We start from the raw sequence: 22,404 nt of genomic DNA on the forward strand, positions 1-22,404 counted from the left end.
TCCATTTCATAAATACTCACAACAATGTGACAGTTCTCTCCAGTTGTACACTACAGCTCCAGCTGCCCAACATGCATCTGCGTAAGTCTTTAGAGCTTGGCACAGCAAAGCATGCAGACCTTCATTTAGACACACATCATAAACACAACCATCCAGGAAAGCTGAAGGATCTAGAACAAAATGGCATGCTCTGAAAGGACCATCCTGTTTAACCAGAAGGCCACAGAAGTCATCTCCTTTGTATTTCCTGGCAGACCCTTCATCACAGCTCTTGCATTCACCATTACAGTCATGCCAACATTTGGAGTCTCCATCAGGTACCACCCAGCTCCCACCAAAGGACACCACATCCCTGGCCTGAGTCCCATTCACCATCTGCAGGTCGTCATTCTGGTCACCATTGTAGTTTCCACACAGGCCACAGACCAAACCTCTGAACGTGCTGGGAATGGATAGGAGGAGCAGCTGATTCCAGTCAAAAGTCACCTGAAGGCCAAAGTCGGTCTCGAGCACTCCATTGTCGCCACTCTGGTAGAGATTCACTTTGCCATCTTCAAGAGTGATGGGCAAGAAACTCAGGTTTAGGTTGATCTGGATTTAAGAAATCATGAACATAATACTTCATAGATACAGTGTTATGGTTTTAGGACATTTACAGTCACATCACCAAGAAAGTCAGTGCATGTGTGTGTGCATACACACACACACACACACACACACACTTTGCATAGCTATTAACTACTAACAGAATTGCAACTTTACATTTCACAGGTCCTCATTTATATGCCATACAAGTACCATTTTCTCAGTGTAATTTACAGCGCCAAAGTCTGACTTCAAAAAGCAGAAATGAAATAAAAACTTAAGGACACTAAAATCCTTAAGACACAAGCAGAACATTTTCCCCATTCATTGGCAAATATTTAAATGTCATCACGACGATGTTACACCTTGCTTTCCCAAATACACACCTTACAGCTGCAATCTTATTTACGTTCTTCACATCTTACCAATGGTTACTAAAAGTAATAATTTGGTAGCTAGTAAGAAGGACCGCTGCACCAAGGCTATGGATTCTGAATGAGCCAATTGTACCATTTTCAAATAGAAGAGGTATTTGTGGTCCAATACAATTCTAAAAAAGGTGTACTCGCCAATGTGCATGCACAAAGCAGCTTGCTGTGCTTTTTTTACTGCATGTGCATGGCACACCACCACAACACGAGCTCTTGTTGTTTTGGAGAAATCATGATGGGTGGTTTTTCTAGGGCATGAAAAGTGAATGTTGATAAATTTGCACAGACTGATTTTAAAGCAGCAGCCTGCCGCTATTTGCATGTGGTTTCTTGGATTACCATTAAAATTATCTTGTACTTTTAGGCATGCAGGCGTGGATCAGTTTAATATATGAATTAGCCTATAGGTACCTGATGAAACTACTTTACTAATGTAGCAAAACAGCAGCCACTTCAAGCCTTTGGTCTTCAAAGCAAAATATGGGGGAGTGGTAAATGGTGTCAAGGGAACATTTACTTGAGGTAAAGCAATTGGAAAAAAGAAGAGCGGTCACTCCCTTTACCAACTTAAGGTGGGACCAGAGCAGTATGCATCTATTCCTTAAAACCAAATTATTTTTGGCACCCAATAAGTTAACCTAAATATTCTAGAAAAAAACAATTTGTCCGGCATTAATAAGCAAATCAACTTGGCTAAATAGTAGCACAGATGCTCTTCCCTTCAAATAGCTTGCCGACATAAGGAGAGCAAACAACTGCTAGATGGACAAATTCCCCCCCCCCCCCCCCCAGTTTGCTTCCTGAATTTTGGGAATGATAAACAGCTTCATGGTTAGAAAAAAATAATTTCAGATTGACAGTAATATTGAGAAATGGGAAATTACATGTTATTACAATTAGTTTTAATTGCTTAATGATGCAGATACATTGCGTTACTTAAATTGGGCATCTGATAATTCTCATTTTATTTTCCAACAATAAAATCACCCTTGCAATGTCTTGGTGAAACTTTTCACCATCACTGTCACACTGACTGCACTGAGATTAGCAGGAAAGAAGCCCAAGTATGAATACAGATGGTGAATCTTTAGTAACTTGTTACCAGGGCCGGATTTATATGAAAAAAGAGGCCCTAGGCTATTCCACTTATGAGGCCCTTTCACCTTCCATTTTTAAGTTTGTAAATTACATGAAAGATGATAAAATTTTGCTAACAATTTGAATGTAGGCCCCTCTTGATCTTGAGGCCCTAGGCTGAAGCCTCGTTAGCCTATAGGAAAATCCGGCCCTGCCTGTTACACTTCATGGATTTGTATGCTTAAACCATGTTAACCATCTGGACACAGTTTACAGCTTGCTTTTTACATGCCAAGAACAATTTTCAACATTCTTTAATGCCTTCCAGGTTATTTCCTCCAAATCTACAAATCACTCATCATTGACATAACAGAACTGCCTTCCTTAATCTTGGCATCCGTTATTCATAGAAACATCGGTCTCAAACAACTTCATTCCAAGTTAATTGCTATCATGAAATTTTTCATCCAAGTTTTCTAATGAAGAGTAAGTAAAAATCTCTTTGTTGGGTCAACAAGTGGCTCATGTGCCATGCTATTCTTCCCTGGAACCAAATGCTTATAGAGCAGCTTCATTTTTTTTCCCAATGCAAGGAGACTCTTGATCATGGCTGTCCCTTTCACAAATGAAACAACTTGACTTGGTATGTTCACACTGCCTTCTTAGTACCAGTGTTGCTACTCTTAGATCACCAAAGAGGTTCCAATGTGTTCTCACTGTACTTCTAATGAGAGAGGAAGCCACAAAAACAGGTGGCTGCAATAAAACTGTATGTGATAGGAAAATTTGATGATTTTGGTGTGCTAATCACAACAATAAAATGATGCATGCAAAAATGTTCATGAAGTAAAATCTTTGTTGTCCATTATTCGCTAAACGGACTAGGAAACAAATGTGGTTTTTAATATATTAGAATAAATGGGCTTCTAAACTGACATTGATATCAGTTAAGTCCTCTGGTTTTTCATAGCAATCACAGTCTCAGAATATACAGGAGTTATCATTTTGGCATTGGTTGAAGTTTTGTGTTAAGATCGAGACTTGACTCCGGTCCTGGAAAGCTACGAGTGGTTATCCCAAAAAAACCCAAAAAAAACCACCAAACAAATAAAATAATATCACAACTAACAGAACAAAACCAAATACTGATTTTTCGTTCAAGTCCATAATCAAGGGATTAATGGCGCTCCACTGCAACTTCTAAGCAAGTTTGGGACATAAATTATGGTGCCTCATGGGAGGTGGTCTCCAGCAACTATGAAATGCTTCCTAGCATTAACTACATGTGAATTTCTAAAATGGCAGGGCGTTTCTCAAAGAAACAGGTCAACACACACACTAGCTCTTTCAAAATAGGAAATATGCTTCTAAGGGGGGCAAAAAAACAACCCAAACTCTTAACATATTACATGCAGGGATATTGCAGATGCAAGTCAGTTCCAAACAAAGATTGCTTTTTAAAAAGTCTTACCCTTACTCTGCCATTTTCATCTCTGACTACCACAATGCTGCAGCCATAGACCTCAATTTTAATTGTTTTGAGGAAAGACACTCCAAGATTTCCACGGTTTTCATTCTTAGCCTCCACATTAAAGATGGGCAAACTGGTATTCTCCTTGCAGGTCTTGGCAATGGTGTAAGTGCAGGTTCCCTGAAAGTCAAATCGCCAGCCATCGAAAGTGATATAATGTGGGTCTCCCCATACACGACACTCTGCCCTGGGCAAGGGGAGACATATGTCTTGGCCATTAATTACTTGGCAATACATTCCAATAGGGCACTTCATTCTGCAGGCAGTCAAATCTGTGGAGAAGAATCAGCATCACAAACCCTGCTGGGCAAAAATAAGTTCATTTAAAGGAGACATTTTGAACACTCCTCACAACCTCATTATCTACTGCTTTTAACAGGTAGATCACCTTGCGCCTCACGTGTTACTACAAGTGGTGATTTCTACAAAAACAAGAATTTAACAATCCCAGAGCAAACCTGTGATTCCACCCGAGCACGTGTGTAGTATTGAGACATTTGTATTTGTGTTATTCTGTATATTCAGTGGCTTTGACTTATGAGGATTCTAATTATTTGGAGTATTTTTGTAAATTGTGTGTTGCCTTCTAATAGGTCATGTGATGCTTTGTTATGGAAGGAATTACTTAAATATGGGGCAATCGTACTACAGGTTATCACTTGGTGGAGAAAAACTTCCAAAAAATCTTTAGAGGTTAGTTTAGTTTAATTTCTCAGGTAGGCTCAAGTAGTAGGATTTTGGTTTGGTGAATTGGTTTTGACTTCACTTTGCTTTGCCTGGAGTATCTTGTCCTTTTGTTTTTGATAGCCCATTTTTATCTCATGGTTTTGACCCTTGCTTTGCTGGATGTCTTTGCATTCATCACCCTGTATTTTTTTAGTGCTCACAATCTCCAAGCGCTATAATGCATCTTTAATAATATGGAGCAGGTACAATTCTGGTTATTTTACTTGTGTCCACAAGTAAAGTTTCTATAGTTCTATTCTTGCCATATGAAAAAAAAATTTACAATCCTTTAAAGCTTCCTACCACTTAAGTTAAAAATATTAAGAATGCACACCCCAAAAGGTCTATAAAAGGATCTATAAAGCCTGGCCTAGAGACTTTGACTTGACCACTCCAGGACATTAACATGGTTTTGTAGTTTTGGCTTTATGCTTGGAGATGTCTTACTGCATAACAAATCTTCTGTCCAAGGTACTGTTTTTTTGTGGCTAGTATCAGGTTTTCATCCAGGATTTTTTTGGTGCATTCATTTTAACCCTTTAACCTCATAAGAATTCCAGCGGCTGCTGCCAGCACTGTGGTTTATCAAATACACACTATAACCACCGCTAACGTGCAGTGTAACATGCCATTTAGTTTAATGGGCAAAAGCCTTAGACAATAGAAACTAACTTCAAGCAAACTTTAGAAAGTCCCATATACATTCTGGTAATCCCTAGCCAAGATGTTCTATTTATTTATAAAAAAAAATAAAGTGGCTGTTCCTTTCGTCACTTTCCAATAAAACTGCAACCTTCGGTGTTTGGTTAAATTGATTAAAGAATGCTTCAAACATTCATGGACCTGAATTTTTTTTTTTGTCTCCATCTCCTGACTTGTGCTTTTCAATCCCCTTTTCACCGATTTACTTGAAGCGTTCTTCTGTCTTCATTATGTAGGTTAGACCACAATGCTGACTCGCCACAAGTTGACCATTCCAGACAAGGTGCATTTACACTTCATCTGAAACAGATGGGTGATCTCCATTGAACTAATGATATGATTTTTAAAACCAAATGACTGCACCAGTGAGGATTTAGGTATGGCATATTAATTGATTGCATAAGCAGTCACAATCTAAACCACTTTGCAGAAATCTAAATTTAAAATTACAGTCTTTGATGATCAAGAACAAAATTAAATCCACTGCGCTTCAATGTAGAACAAGAAAAATGAAAAATTACTAAGGAGGTGAATACTTTAGATGGCCAGTATCACTCCATGGTTATCACAATATTTCCAATCAAAAAGTAACTGTTTGAATACAGCATCTACAAGTTGATAAATACACCCATTTAAAAATTTAAGATAAAATTATCTACCTATTTAGTAAAGAGGAAGATGTTAAGTATTTCTAAAGCTCTGCAGCACTTCTCCCCAATTTGGACCTAGAGCACTGGTCTCCAACACAACAAACTACCGTAACAGCTTCTTAATTAATCCATTTTCCACTTCGCTGAAGCTTTGGTCATCCCTCATTCAAGTTAGACTTCAAAATTTGAAATGGCATCTCTAAGAGTGGCAGTTGTGTTAGAATCATAAGGCTTTTTGGGACTTACTTGCTGGCTGGCACATCTGGACTCCATTCTGTACAAGGCACGTCTCTTCAGCAGAGCAGCTCATTGGCTCACACTTGATTCTGCCACTGGTGGAGCACGTGCATTTCATTGAACAGTTGGCAGAAATTATCTCCTCATCCACCTGGCCAAAAAAAGCCATACAGTACCCATCAAATCATGTTAGATTCGATTTCTGTGAAATGCTGACTCACACAAACATTATAGTCCTAAGGCTCGAGGCTCTAAATCCTCTTTCGTTAAAAATAACAGGGTGGGTTGTCAACACTGTCTACACTAAGCAATCGAAACAATAGAAGGCATAAACAGTTGGTTCAGAAGAAGTTCTGATGTTGCCATTGGTGTCCTGTCCTGATAAAGAGCCTTCCTTGCTGCTTGTGCTGCCTGCTAATGCTCAGAGCTTTCAGATCTTAAATGAACGGATGATTGGAAAATGGAAGTGTGTAATATTACACAGAGTCTCAATTTACAAAATTCTATATTTGCAGTGTTACAAATTTGTTAAATAACCAAATGGAATTTAGTTAGATGGAATGAAAAACAGATCATTTAGCCTTTCCATGTGGTATTAAGGAATTAAGGCACTAAAGAAAAATGGCTTATGTATTTTATTAACCAGGGGAATAACCTATCACACATAGTCCTCTAAAGCATACTACTTCTGGTTTTTTTGGGGGGGGTAACTTATTGCATTTGTATCTTATGTGTAGTCAACATGTAACCGACAATGGCCAGCAAGTCAAATGCATCTCTAACCCATTTGAAGACACTGGTAATTCTTTTGAAGCCATTTCCTTCACATTGAGACCGATGTACAAGCATGATTTATCTGTTCTTCCATTGCCTCCAAATGCAATAGCTTTCCCTGCCGAGTCTCAGTCGATTTAACAAAGCCCACTTTAAAGGTGCTGAAGGCTCAATAAAGCAGGTCCTGTCAACCTACTGCACATAAGCTTGCAAAGGCCCTACTTTAATAATCTTTAAGACTAGATTAGAGATAAAGCCTTAAGGCCTGTTAGAGAGATGGATAAATGCAATAAATGCTCACCTTCATGTATGTTCCATTGTTCATACATCCACACTTGTCCACCGTCACACACTGTACCCCATCAGAGACAAATCCTGGGTTACACTGGCACCCATCGAAGCATGTGGCCACACATTGGAGGGGAACCATCATACTGGCACATGTGTTGTGGCAAGTCTCAGTACACAGCTCATAATGGCTATTTTCAGGACAAATAAGTGCTTTTCCCCCATACAAAAAAAAAAAACACAACAAAGTTCAGGTGTTAATGTTTAATTCTATATTGGATGAATACTTTAAGATGCTCCATTGTGTACAGATTTATAGTGTTTATAGTACAGGAACTATACAAAACACCCAGGTGTAGGGTTTTTCACTCAGGATTTGGAGAAGCACCATGTTTCTGTACCGACTTTCATTTATAAATTTCCATCACAAATAATCATTAGTTCTGAAGAACTGGACAACTAAGAGGCTTACTTTAATAGACTTGCCTCAGTAATGTGGGGTCAAGGTGCAGAGTGATTTAGCCCATTGTTTTTTGCACCCCATCTTTGTTAAGGTTAATTATAATATGGACTTGCGTGCATAAATACTTTAGATCAGACAATATCAAAAATTCAGATACAAGTGTTACCAATTACGCAATAATTTATTTCTATATCTCTATTTTATACACATATTAAAAATATATTTTTTATATATTATATATCTCTACAGTATATCTATATACTCAATTATTGTGTAATGGTAAGTAATACTTGTATATGAATTTTATAGTAGAACATACTTCACAATAGATTTACTAAAAAAAAAAGTTTAAATAAGCTATTAAAGGTCATACAATTAATTTATTCACGTAGCTGGACAGTTGTGCAGTGTACCTGTACCAAAAATGTACCAAGCTTCCAAAATTTCACTATACCAGCGTTCTGCTAAAATTGGAGCCAAAAATTAATGGTTGTATGCCAACATCTCACACTCTGCCCATCCAAGGGGACATCCCCTCCACCCTCTCAAAACTCTTTGAAGCAATTTTTTGTGAATTTACACATTCAAAACTCCAAGGGACAGAGCTCTCACCCTCTACAGACTGTCAATTAGCCGCCATTTCCTCTCAGATCAGAGTCATTGCTCTGGCAGCACACGTTGCTCAGTCCCAATACAGACTCACTTGCTTAGTCCCTCACACTGTGCAAGATTAACATTCATGAGGAGTAGACTTAAGACAAACCGGGTCATTTTTCAATGGATTCATCTATGGGCAATTGTGATATCAGCCATTCCAAGACTTAAGGAGTTGCTGCAAATTCAGTGGAGATAGCAAGCTAAGATATACACAATTGCCTTTGTGTACTACTGGAAAAATCTTTACACATCTTTTTATGCTTTAAGAAATGTGCACAACTCATACACCCACATCTTAGAGGAACACTGGTCATGTGGGTCTGGCTATAGAAATATTTATTCCTACAGTTAATCAGAGTAAAAAAGAGTGGGGCACCATGACAAAAGTTTAGGCTTCAAGAAGGGTGAAAATCACAAAAAATGAATAAAAACCTCAAAAACAGACAAAAGGTAATGAACAATGCAGGAAGTCTAAGAAACCATAGTGAAGCGGTTTTTCATGTCAGATTTTACTTACGACATAAATTGGACTTTCTCCAGGCCTTGATAGAGATAGCGGCAAACTGGCAGGCTGCTGCATAGGCTTCAAGACTCCTACATAGAATATCTACATTTCCATTCTTTGTGCACATGTCAAACACACAATTCTTGAAATATGCCTCTGGTCGGATGGCAGAGTGACAGGAAGCAAACGGTCCACTGGGGGCAAGGATCTGCCCACAGCTCTTATCCTGTGTGTAGATCCTCTCATTTTTTGGGTCACACCAAGGACAGTCATTGACACAACCATTTCTACAGTTCACTCCCACTTTCGCAGTCCTCCAGTTGGCACCAAATAGTGAAACATTAGTGGTGGTACCACCTTCCTGAAGTGTATACTCATCTTCAGGATTGCCGTTGAAGTTGCCACAGAGGCCACCCACTTTGCTTCGATAGCTGCTAGGGATGGTAACTTGTACGTGAGATGCTGTATCATAAAGGACCTTTAGGCCAAAGCTAGTCTGTAGGATGATGTGAGGACCTTGCTGGTTCACTGAAATCAATCCATCATTCAATATTAGAGGCAGGTTTGTAAAGATTCCATCAAGCTTTGGTTGGCAGGAAGAGTGGATGGAAAAGAAATACATTGTTATTAGAAAAGAATGTGCAAATATTCACAAGGCCTTTCAGATTATAGACATCCCCACCATATCCAGACCAATGCTAAGCTTTGACATTCAAATCTATTTACTACACAGCAACACCTTTTAGTAGCTTAACGGCGAGAACAAAAAAAAAAAAAAAAATCCCCTTAAATTTTGTGGGTAGGGGGGAGAAGACATCTGTGGCCACAACCACATGATCCACAGAATCCAGCTGCAAAGCTGTCTACATTAAATGTGGTGAACATGTCCACAAATTGCAATTTAAATGCATTTGCAAGGACTAGAATTCAAACTCATTGGTATTAATGCAAACTAAATGACTTATTTGAATGTTCCAACTAGAACCTTTAATCCAGAGATCCCACTGAAAGAAGTAAATGTGGGGCAGGGTCCTTACTCCCATCAGATAGTGAGTTTCTGCAAAAAAGTAAGTAGCAACTGGCCTCAATATTAAAAAATGCACACATACCACTGTTCATCTGTGGCACATTCCTTATGCCAGTTCCACCACACAACTGACTTGAGTACAAACGCACACTTCAAGAGCACCAGCAGCCATATACCCAAGCTGCTCTCTAGGTTCACATGCCCCCCCCCACCCAAATTCTCATTCCAAAACAAAAATCGTTTATAAATGTTACGTACAAGTTTACTAAAAAAAAAAAAAAAAAAATAGGATGTCCAGGATGCAATACTTTAAAATTCATCTCACTTTTCTAAAGCACCACCGACCTTCCTCACCTTTACTTTCCAGCTGACTCCTTGATCCACGGACACACTGTAGCCATTCACCAGGATGGTCACTTTTTTAGTTACTGATACACTATCATTTCTATAGCTCTTGTTTTCCACTTGCACTTCAAAAGGAGTCATATTGTCCATGGCCTTTGTCAATGTGTAGGTGCATGTACCCCAAAAATCATACCTTAGCCCATCAAATGTAATATAGTGAGAGTCCCCAGAAGCAGTACAGGTGCCTTCACCTTTCGGCCAGCAATTCTGGACACCATTGATTACTTTACATTGTTCATTAGCCCCACATGTTACTTCTTGGCACACTATGGCTCCACCAGGGATGCAGGTACACAGCACTTGACATAAGCCATTAGTGAAGAACACCTCTCCAGATTTGTAGTAGCGACCATTATAAAAGCAGCCACATTGGGACAGAGGAACACACTGGTCACCACTGAGGAGGAATCCTTCATTACACCGACAGCCCTCCTGACACAGGGTAATACATATGTGGGCACTGGTAATGCTGGCACAAGTTGTTGGACAGCTGCTGCCACAGTCCTCGTAATGGCTGTTCATTGGGCATTGAGGAGCTGCAGGAATACATTTAAGAAAAAGAAATTTTACAAAAACGGGGAAAAAAAACCACAATAACGACTTATTCAAGATATCAGAGTTGGCAACAGAAGCTCAAGCATCAGTGGATGACATATCAACCAATCAGCAAATCACAATTTCTATAAGAATCCGAAGTACTTGAAAGCTTTGGCTACCAAGAAATTAGATAAGATACTATATCCAAAGAGGAAGTGAATTTGTTGTTTAGGATTGGCAAACAGCTCTAAGCCTCTATGCTATTTTCACATCTGGCCCCAAATGACCTTCCATCTTGGTACACAAACAAAAATACAAATATATACTCATGGCATAATAAGGTAAGTTCAGAGACTGGATTAATGGTTTTGAAAGTGGGACATATGGAAATGATCAAATATTTTTGGAATAATGAGCTCTATTCAAAACAAGGAATGATAGAATGTTATTGCCATGGATTTTATGCACCCGGCTAACACAAGCTACCCAACAAGATTGTCATAAAAAGGCAACCAACCAATCCCAAATAGGTTTGTGGTGGCTGAAACAGCTTCTAGATTCCAGTACTGCTGGTGGTTGTGGAGTGTGTATGACAAACTGTAATTTACATTCCTTAAAACATTCAGTTTCAGAGGAATTAAAAGCTAGGTTGAAGGCTACCCATGTTATGATGCAAAAAATTTTTTTACAACTTTGCAACATGCCATTTGAGATTAATAAAGCCTGAACTTTCTTAAAGGAGAAATTTACCAGATTTCAACAGAATTGGTTCAATAGGCGCAACGTTGTTCCATATGGATAGAAAGAGCATTGAAAGATATCACTTAGCAAGGACATACAAGGACTCCTAATGGCAAAGGAAAAGGCTGCATGAAGGGAAGGGATTCAGATAATGTATTGCTTCATTCTCATCAAGTCCAATATATACACACAACAGTACTACCCATTTCTCAAATCATAGGTCATAAAATTAATTAGATGTTAAAAACTAGACTTACTGCAAAACGTCTCCGACCTCCAAGGATACACAGTGGCCCCAATCTGCTGGCAGACTGATGCATAGGCACTGAAGAATTTACACAACACATCTGGTCGTCCATTGTAGTAGCAGGCATCAAAGACGCAGTTCTTAAAGATGTTTTCTGGGTCCACAGACATGTGACAGTCTCTGAAGGGGCCTGCTGGATCTTTAATTGAGCCACAGTAGCTAGTGCTTTCATAATCACTTTTCTGGGTCTCATTACAAACGAGACCATTTCTGGTATCCACATGCACACATCCTGGAGTAGCTGCAGTCTTCCAGCTTTCTCCAAATTGTGAGGGTGTTGAAGCAGGTTTTCCCCACTTCATTTTTAAGTCATCACTGGTGTGGAGATTGTAGTTGCCACACAGACCACAGAGTGCTCCTTGATAAGTGTTTGGTACAGTCACCACCACCCAGTGTGACCAGTCAAAAGTGACCTTCAAACCAAAACTTGTTTGGACAATTCCATTGAAGCCCACCCTTAAGATAGAGAGCTTGTTACCCTCAAGAGTTAGAGGGGGGTTCACCCACAAACCATCCACCTATGGCGAAAACACAAAATGAACAAGTAAGGCACTATACAAAAAGCATGGCACTCCATTTGTATGATAGGAAACCCATTCCATTTTGAAGCAAACTTGGCTTTGTGTTTCTTTAGCTCTTTTGGAATCAAGGGGGCACAAATGTAACCCATTTGATGAGAACTCTGCTTTTTAAAATTTTGAATATGCACTGTAGGAAGACTCTCATACTCAAGATTGTAGGATGTGCCTTATGATATAAATAAATATACATTTAAAAAAAAAAAAAAAAAAACACATCCAAAACAAGCTCACTACATACAAGGAGCTTGGAAAATATGCATCTCTCAGAGACTAAACCCAAGGTGGCCAATTTTTGCATCTATTAGTGGGTTTCTAGTCCAACCCTGCAAATTTGTGGGTTTGTGTTATGATACATTTTACTGTTGACCTGCAAACTGACAAATGTACTAAACATTTGCATACAGTATGTACAACTATTTGTGGGCTCCCATTTTCTAAACATCACTTGCGTCTTCCAGGTTTGTAGTTTTTGTAAAGGAAGACTAAAGAGGTTTTCAAGGAAAGGTCCACTAGTTTTGTGGAACACAGCCCCATAGAGTACCAATATGTAGTTTTGTAAGATATGCAAGTGTCTGTTGCACTGTACATAAAGTCTTATACTCTTCCAGCATGTACATATATCCAGGGATGTGCACAAAAGGGATGGCTGCAGTGGCTTAAACCCAAGAACCATCTTCCTTTAGGAATATACACCCGATTTTCATTGCAAGTAGCAACAAAGAAGCAAAAATAAGTAATACGCATTGCTAAAGCTAGGTAGTCTTTACTATCCATCCAAATAAAAAGTGTGTTCTGTACCAGAAGTGTCATTACACTGGGTTACCAATAAATGCACCGCAGTGAATGAAGAAACTTACTTATCAGCTGTAGACAGGCCAGTTGAAGGGTGGATAATGTCAGCTTCAATGGATTTCTAGGGAGAAAATCATCAACTACCCTTAAAATATACCATTTTAAAATCACTCCCTTCCGGAAACTGCCAATAGCTGATGTTAAACACTGGAATTACCAAAGTCAACAGGGAAAAAAAAATACTTGTAAATCCGGACACCTTAAATCCCTTCGCACCTCTCCATCAGCATCTTTTGGTCTTCTAAATGTGTTGATAAGCCCAAGCAGCCTGCCATCATATCCCCCCACCGCCTCAGAATGGGCAAGAAGTTTTCCTAGTTCTTGCCTTGATTATCTGGAAGTGAGTTACCCACGATCTCCCTCACCCAACCTGCCCAATCTGACTAACAGCACCAGTATAAATTCACATCTGATCTGACGCTGTTCGTTTTCAAATAATATTGCATTAGTGCAACAATCTTTTCTGATTGGTACTATTCAGGTCATAATATGATTTCTTCAAAATGTCACACATTTGTATATTTTGGCTGGTGCTGCGTTGACATCGTGCACCAGAAGGCACAAGCTTATTAAAAGACGAATGGATTTAAGCTGGGCCGGATTTACGGGTTTTTTTCGTTGGCTCTGGTAATTCTAGTGTTAAAACGTATCTGAATAGCCATTATCCCAAGTCAGGGGTGTCCAAATCCAGTCCTGGGGCCTCATGTATAACACTATACACTACGAGCTGTATATACCCGGCGTTGCCTGGGGCAGAAGTAACCTAATCGGTCAAAGACTTACATATATACCAAAGTAAACCTAATCGGTCAAACAGCTTCATATATACAGAAGCGAACCTAATTGGTGAAACAGTTATGCATGTGCAGAATGATTTTAAAAACATTATGCGTGTTAACAATCATTAAAAAGAAAAGATTGAGGAACTGTTCTTCTATATGTGATGAAGCCACTAATAAGACAGATTTTTTTCAGGACCCAGCTGTTTCATAACTAAACTACTGCCACCCCAAAGTAATGCCTAATAGTGGTTTTTGGGGTAGCTGTGGAATAAAAAGGGTGTTTTTTAGTCAGTAAGAATCTGACACTACCCTTCAGTACGGGCTGAAGGGTGCCTATGTAAGGTTTTACATCCTTCCCGTATGGAAAAAAAAACATAGTAAACTTTTTTTTTATCATTACAGATAATCTCAGTCAAATCGAAGTACGCATTCTCAATTTATTTGTATCTAATTTTTACTTTTTCACAAAGCCATCCCATGCCAATTTGTATGAATAAACTTTTGCTAGAGAGTTAGCAAAAGTTTATTCATGCACATATTTTAATACGGATAATCTCTCTCTAATCAAGGTTCTCATTTTCATTGTAATTTAAAATAATAATAGATACTCATTTTTTTCTTCTGTTTTAGAAAAACCAATCTATGCCACCTACGTCTTCGTCAAGTCAGCTTCATCCAGCTTCATCACATATAGAAGAAGAGTTCCTCAATCTTTTCTTTTTAATGATTGTTATACACACACACACATACATAAACACACACATAAGACTTACTGAGTGAAACGGGCTTTCATTGACAATCATGTTAAGTTATTTTGAAAATGTTTCCTTTTTTTTTTCATAACCTCTTTAACACACTACTTCTCCGCTGCGAAGCGCGGGTATTTTGCTAGTATATATACATATACACACATACATGCAGTTTTAATAACACAGAAATCAATATAAACATTAACATCATTATCATATGAGAATATGAAGTAATATATAAGAAGCACATTTCATATAAATATAAATTATTAAACAGTAAAATCTTCTTCTGTAATTTGCTACCGTGGCAATTTGTGTGTCTGTCCAGGATTTTAAATGACCTGTAGCTCGCAAACCGTTGCACCTATACACTTGAAATGTGGTACACATATAGTACGTCACGTCTACTATCCGCTTTATGGGTGATGATTGTTTTAGTCTTTTTATCTTTATTTTATTTTATTGTCCAATCAAGTCCTATCTGCGCACAGCAGGGCAGCCGTGGGCGGATGCGTATGGTGTATTCACTTGATGTTATCGTGCATTGTGCTGTCAGTGGTATTTTGATAAAAGAATTTGAACAACATATAAGAAGCGTATAAATTATTAAACAGTAAAACATTAACATTTAAGAAGTAAAGTTACATTAAGTACTACTGCTGTGCCTTCGGGTATACCTCATTTTTTGTTTGCCCATTACATGCTTAAATGTATACATTTTTTGGTGCACCTACCTGAGAACACGCGACATATAACCGAGCGTGGGAGAAGCATGGATTTTAAACACGCGTTGAGTTGATGTGCTGGTCTGCCTCGTGAAATAACTGGTAATGTTTGACTAAAATCTACAGCGAGTAAAACGACATTACCTCCTATTTTTTTTTTACGATCTCTGAGATGTTGCTTTTTTCGGTTCAAGGCTTCATAAGCTCTTTTATGTTGTATGGTGTACTTATCCCAAACCATCATCTTTGAATGTTGCAAGACTTTCGCCTTGTATGTAGATCGGCGTAATTACATTCATTACATTCCTAGTCTGAATCACAATGTGATTGTATGGGTGGTTACCTGGCACTGTAGGGTTGCCACCCGTCCTTTAAAATACGGAATCGTGCCGCGTTTGAGAATGAAATTGCGCGTCCCGTTTTGAATCAATACTGGACGGGATTTATCCCGTATTTTTTTTATCATTTTTTTTTTTTAAAGCAGCGTCTCATGCAAATCATCCCACACGCATTTTATGAAGATGCCTCCTTTCCTACTTTTGATTGGGTAATACTTGATGTCATCGTTAGTTTGATTGGTGTTTTTAACTGTCCACTGAGTAGGGCGTGTCTTTCAACCATAAGCAGATTTTTTGCACTGGTATCACTGCCCTCGACGACGGCGACGTTATTCGTCAAAAATAAATTACGATAAATGACGATTTTAGCGATACTTTATTACGACGGCGGCTACATAGACACGATCAAATAAAAACAAAAAAATCAAATAATCATTCTACATTTTCAAAACGTCGAAAAAACGACGGAATGAAAAAAAGGCCCACCCGACGACCCACCCATTCCATTTTTATATATATAGATAACATGGCGTAAACACAAAAGCGGGATTGTGCGTACGCACAGAAAAATCCAGATGCAGGAATCTGTGCGCACGCATACTCACACATTCTTCCACTACATAAATCCCGATCAGCGTGAAAAGTAACGCACGTGCAAGCGCCTTCTGTCCCGCCCCAACTCCTCCCAGAATTACGCCTCTTTGAAAATGCAAATCAATATAAATAGCCTTCTGTGAAAAGACAATGGGAAAAGCACAGGGGAAAATAAGAATTTCAGCAAATACCAAGTGGAGGCAAAGGAAAAATGTACTATTTGTTGGTTTAAACAGTGGTATAATTAACAAAAGAAAGTTGATCGAGTGACAGAGTGTCGGAAAAACTCGAAAGATCAAATTCACAAAGTCGCACGGTGCCCGAAATAAAAAAGAAATCACATATCAAAGTCGCCGTGAAAAGGCAAGTCGTAGCCCACCGTCTGAGTGTCATATGAAAGCTTATTAGGGTACAAACAAAAAACAAAAGGCACACAGTGGGAAAAAAAGCACGAAATGTCAACTTTAATCTCGAAATTTCCACTTTAATCACGTAGTTTATTTTGCCATTAAAAGTAGATCATAAACATCTTAAAATCGTTTAATGTACTAATTTCTCAAGTAGCATGTTAAATGCTTTGTTCTGTGTTTGATCTTCTATGTGCTCTGTGTGTGTGAATCACTACGTGCTTCCGTTCTCTCCCTTTCTCCGACAGGACACAGAATCCATTACATTCGAGATATTACAGCTCTCTGAATAATTAAAATACTGAGATGTATACGTGATATTTTCATGATGATAGGAATGAAAGCATGTTATTAAACATGGGAACACGGTGGCGCAGTGATTGTTCATATCTCACGCAAGAGGCTTGCTGCACCATGTGCGACCTTCGATGAAATAATTTATTACAGAAGTACTGTCTCTTTCAAACGTACTAACCTCCAATTCCTGTCCATACTTTTCTTTCTCCAATCGCCACACAATCAGCTCTGTAATAGACGTTAAGCCATTTGTAAGCTTAGAACGCCGATTCTTCAAAACTTTTAAGGAACGTTGAAATATCTTCGTAGCACATGTTTAATTATTCTATTCGTCTATCCTTCCAGTGTCGCATCAGCACCAGCAAGAATACAGCGCAAGGCAGGAGCTATCCTTGAACTAGCTATATGCTGCGGCACCGTGTCCTCATATGTTTAATTATTAGCAATACAGATTATTTAAATGAAGTTTTATCTGTATACTATAAGCAACATATTTTGCTGCATTTCATCTTAAAAATGATATCATCATCATACACGCTTTATAAAGTGGCGCAGGTTGTGCAATATTATAACTGTAGTGTAAGATTACAGTGAGGTAATAGTACTTATAAGTACAAACAGTTCTACAAGGAGCACTTGATGGACTGATTGAGTGCGTTTATAGTTCTTGGGATGAAACGGTTTCTGAAACGCGAGGTCCGTACAGGAAAGGCTTTGATGCTTTTTGCCGTGGTTGAGGTAATGTACTTGAAACTGTATACCGATAATTCTCTTTCCGATCATCTGCTGCTGTGATTCACACTCCGATACAGTGATATAAATACCCAGAGTGGTGCAGTGAGTAATATGGAAAAAGATGATCCGCAGTGGCAACCCTTAACGGGAGCAGCAAAAAGAAGAAGAAGATGCAGTGAGTGTAACAACGCTAAAGCAGTTATGGTATTTGGAATACTATGGCTATTCCCTGGCCCATTATATTGTTAAGGTTAATTACGATCAGATGCATTACACTAATAAACAATATGCAGTTAATTTCAGTGTATTTATAAAGCCGCGTCAGGAATTTGGAGCTAAGAAAGGATGAGCACACAGGAACAGTAGTTGGACCATTCTGTGGACCATTGTTACATCCATCCATCCATCCATTGTCTCCCGCTTATCCGAGGTCGGGTCGCGGGGGCAGCAGCTTGAGCAGAGATGCCCAGACTTCCCTCTCCCCGGCCACTTCTTCTAGCTCTTCCGGGAGAATCCCAAGGCGTTCCCAGGCCAGTCGAGAGACATAGTCCCTCCAGCGTGTCCTGGGTCTTCCCCGGGGCCTCCTCCCGGTTGGACGTGCCTGGAACACCTCACCAGGGAGGCGTCCAGGAGGCATCCTGATCAGATGCCCGAGCCACCTCATCCGACTCCTCTCGATGCGGAGGAGCAGCGGCTCTACTCTGAGCCCCTCCCGGATGACTGAGCTTCTCACCCTATCTTTAAGGGGAGAGCCCAGACACCCTGCGGAGGAAACTCATTTCAGCCGCTTGTATTCGCGATCTCGTTCTTTCGGTCACTACCCATAGCTCATGACCATAGGTGAGGGTAGGAACATAGATTGACTGGTAAATTTCACCATGACAGACCGATGCAACGCCCGCATTACTGCGGATGCCGCACCGATCCGCCTGTCGATCTCACGCTCCATTCTTCCCTCACTCGTGAACAAGACCCCGAGATACTTGAACTCCTCCACTTGGGGCAGGATCTCGCTACCAACCCTGAGAGAGCACTCCACCCTTTTCCGGTTGAGGACCATGGTCTCGGATTTGGAGGTGCTGATTCTCATCCCAGCCGCTTCACACTCGGCTGCGAACCGATCCAGAGAGAGCTGAAGATCACGGCCTGATGAAGCAAACAGGACAACATCATCTGCAAAAAGCAGTGACCCAATCCTGAGCCCACCAAACCGGACCTCCTCAACACCCTGGCTGCGCCTAGAAATTCTGTCCATAAAAGTTATGAACAGAATCGGTGACAAAGGGCAGCCCTGGCGGAGTCCAACTCTCACTGGAAACGGGTTCGACTTACTGCCAGCAATGCGGACCAAGCTCTGGCACTGATCGTACAGGGACTGAACAGCCCTTATCAGGGGGGCCGGTACCCCATACTCTGAGTACCCCCCACAGGATTCCCTGAGGGACACGGTCGAATGCCTTTTCTAAGTCCACAAAACACATGTAGACTGGTTGGGCAAACTCCCATGCACCCTCCAGGACCCTGCTAAGGGTATAGAGCTGGTCCACTGTTCCGCGACCAGGACGAAAACCACACTGTTCCTCCTGAATCCGAGGCTCGACTATCCGACGGACCCTCCTCTCCAGGACCCCTGAATAGACTTTTCCAGGGAGGCTGAGGAGTGTGATACCTCTGTAGTTGGAACACACCCTCCGATCCCCTTTCTTAAAGAGGGGGACCACCACCCCGGTCTGCCAATCCAGAGGCACTGTCCCTGATGTCCATGCGATGTTGCAGAGGCGTGTCAGCCAAGACAGTCCTACAACATCCAGAGCCTTGAGGAACTCCGGGCATATCTCATCCACCCCCGGGGCCCTGCCACCAAGGAGTTTTTTGACCACCTCGGTGACCTCAGTCCCAGAGATGGGGGAGCCCACCTCTGAGTCCCCAGGCTCTGCTTCCTCATTGGAAGGCATGTTAATGGGATTGAGGAGGTCTTCGAAGTATTCCCCCCACCGACCCACAACGTCCCGAGTCGAGGTCAGCAGCGCACCATCCCCACCATATACAGTGTTGACACTGCACTGCTTCCCCTTCCTGAGACGCCGGATGGTGGACCAGAATCTCCTCGAAGCCGTCCGAAAGTCATTCTCCATGGCCTCCCCAAACTCCTCCCACGCCCGAGTTTTTGCCTCAGCAACCACCAAAGCCGCATTCCGCTTGGCCTGCTGGTACCTATCAGCTGCCTCCGGGGTCCCACAGGACAAAAGGGTCCTGTAGGAATCCTCTTTCAGCTTGACGGCATCCTTCACCGCCGGTGTCCACCAGCGGGTTCGGGGATTGCCGCCACGACAGGCACCGACCACCTTATGGCCACAGCTCCGGTCAGCTGCCTCAACAATAGAGGCACGGAACATGGCCCATTCGGACTCAATGTCCCCCACCTCCCTCGGGATGTGGTCGAAGTTCTGCCGGAGGTGGGAGTTGAAGCTACTTCTGACAGGGGGCTCTGCCAGACGTTCCCAGCAGACCCTCACAACACGTTTGGGCCTACCACGCCTGACCGGCATCCTCCCCCACCATCGAAGCCAACTCACCACCAGGTGGTGATCAGTTGACAGCTCCGCCCCTCTCTTCACCCGAGTGTCCAAGACATGTGGCCGCAAGTCCGACGACACGACCACAAAGTCGATCATCGAACTGAGGCCTAGGGTGTCCTGGTGCCAAGTGCACATATGAACACCCCTATGCTTGAACATGGTGTTCGTTATGGACAATCCGTGACGAGCACAGAAGTCCAATAACAAAACACCGCTCGGGTTCAGATCAGGGGGGCCATTCCTCCCAATCACGCCCTTCCAGGTCTCACTGTCATTGCCCACGTGAGCATTGAAGTCTCCCAGCAGAACGAGGGAGTCCCCAGAAGGTATGCCCTCTAGCACCCCCTCCAGGGACTCCAAAAAGGGTGGGTACTCCGAACTGCTGTTCGGTGCATATGCACAAACAACAGTTAGGACCCGTCCCCCCACCCGAAGGCGAAGGGAGGCTACCCTCTCGTCCACCGGGGTAAACCCCAATGTACAGGCTCCAAGTTCGGGGGCAATAAGTATACCCACACCTGCTCGGCGCCTCTCACCGGGGGCAACTCCAGAGTGGTAGAGAGTCCAGCCCCTCTCAAGGAGATTGGTTCCAGAGTCCAAGCTATGTGTCGAGGTGAGCCCGACTATATCTAGCCGGAACCTCTCAACTTCGCGCACTAGCTCAGGCTCCTTCCCCTTCAGAGAGGTGACATTCCACGTCCCAAGAGCCAGTTTCTGTAGCCGAGGATCGGACCACCAAGGTCCCCGCCTTCGGCCACCACCCAACTCACACTGCACCCGACCTCCTTGGCCCCTCCCATAGGTGGTGAGCCCATGGGAAGCCATTGTTACAGGTTAACTACAATCAGATGCATTAAATTTATGAATGATATGCGGTTAATTTCAGTGTAATTGATAAAGCAGCCGCCGTGGATGTGGATCTAAGAAAGGGTAACCACACAGGAACAGTAGCACTGCTTTGACGTTGGGTGCTGCCAGTTTGCGGAGAAATTGCGTACGCCAAGGTATGAGTTACCGTGGAAATGTGCGTGGCTTATGCCAAGTTTAGGTTTTATATATCACGATTTGAGTGTGGAAAGGTTCGTACGCAACATTTCTGTGCGTATGCACCGTTTATTCATGAGGCCCCTGGAGAGGTACTGTGGCTGCAGGTTTTCATTCTAACCCTTTCTTAATTAGTGACCGGATTTTGCTACTAATTAAACTACAGTATTTGCCTTAATTGTAATTGATGCACAACTTAAGACTCAGGCCTCTTAATCATTTTTTTTTTTCCTTAATTAGCAACCAAACAATATTAAGACACAAAATGAACCAACACAAAACAACCTGTGTCCATTATACAATAACTGAAAATAAAAAAAAAGGTGAAGGCCTCCATAACGTTGATCCGGTCAAGTCCACAAAACATTTTGATAGCACTCTTAAAAAAAAAGAAAATCAACTGTTTTGGAAATGTCTGCCATGGCAGAATGAGTGCCATGGAATTTAAATAACAGATTTAATTAGCACAGTAGCCACAGTAGCTCTCCAGGAGCCTCATGTATAAACGGTGCGTACGCACAGAAATGTTGCGTATGAATGTTTCCACGCACAAATCGCGATGTATAAATCCTAAACTTGGCGTAAAGCCATGCACATTTCCATGGTAACTCATGCCCTGGCTTACGCAATTTCTCTGCTCGGTTCTGCAGACTGGCGGCACCCAGCGTCACAGCAATGCTACTGTTCCTGTATGATCACCCTTTCTTTCTTAGACCCACATTCCTGACGTGGCTTTATAAACACACTGAAATTAACTGCATATTGTTTATTAGTGTAATGCATCCGATTGTAATTAACCTGCAGCAATATAATGGTCCAGGAAATAGCCATAGTATTCCAAATACCATAACTGCTTTAGCGTTGTTACTCTCACTGCACTTTTCAGCTGCTCCTGTTAAGGGTTGCCACAGCAGATCATCTTTTTCCATATTACTCTCACTGCACCACTCGGAGTATTTATATCACTGTATCTGAGTGGGGAAAATCACAGCAGCAGCGGATGGGAAAGAATTATTGGTAAACGGCATGAAGCAGACGCTGACTCAGCCACGGCAAAACGCTTTAGAGACTTCCCAGT

At 41.4% G+C, this 22,404-nt stretch overlaps 1 protein-coding gene across 1 annotated transcript in view; it reads right to left on the minus strand.

The window, feature by feature from the left end:
- LOC114667237 (IgGFc-binding protein-like) overlaps positions 1-22,404 on the minus strand; it is a 46,300-nt gene that overhangs the window by 3,913 nt on the left and 19,983 nt on the right. Inside the window, exons 8-14 of the mRNA XM_051920780.1 lie at positions 11,594-12,161; positions 10,008-10,594; positions 8,639-9,209; positions 7,015-7,214; positions 5,949-6,090; positions 3,565-3,896; positions 21-591 (exon numbers count right to left, since the gene is read on the minus strand). Of these exons, the coding sequence (XP_051776740.1) occupies positions 21-591; positions 3,565-3,896; positions 5,949-6,090; positions 7,015-7,214; positions 8,639-9,209; positions 10,008-10,594; positions 11,594-12,161 (2,971 nt within the window). The remainder of the gene's footprint in view (positions 1-20; positions 592-3,564; positions 3,897-5,948; positions 6,091-7,014; positions 7,215-8,638; positions 9,210-10,007; positions 10,595-11,593; positions 12,162-22,404) is intronic.

This window comes from Erpetoichthys calabaricus, chromosome 17, assembly GCF_900747795.2.
Source record: "Erpetoichthys calabaricus chromosome 17, fErpCal1.3, whole genome shotgun sequence".
In the NCBI taxonomy this organism is placed as follows: Eukaryota; Metazoa; Chordata; class Cladistia; order Polypteriformes; family Polypteridae; genus Erpetoichthys; species Erpetoichthys calabaricus.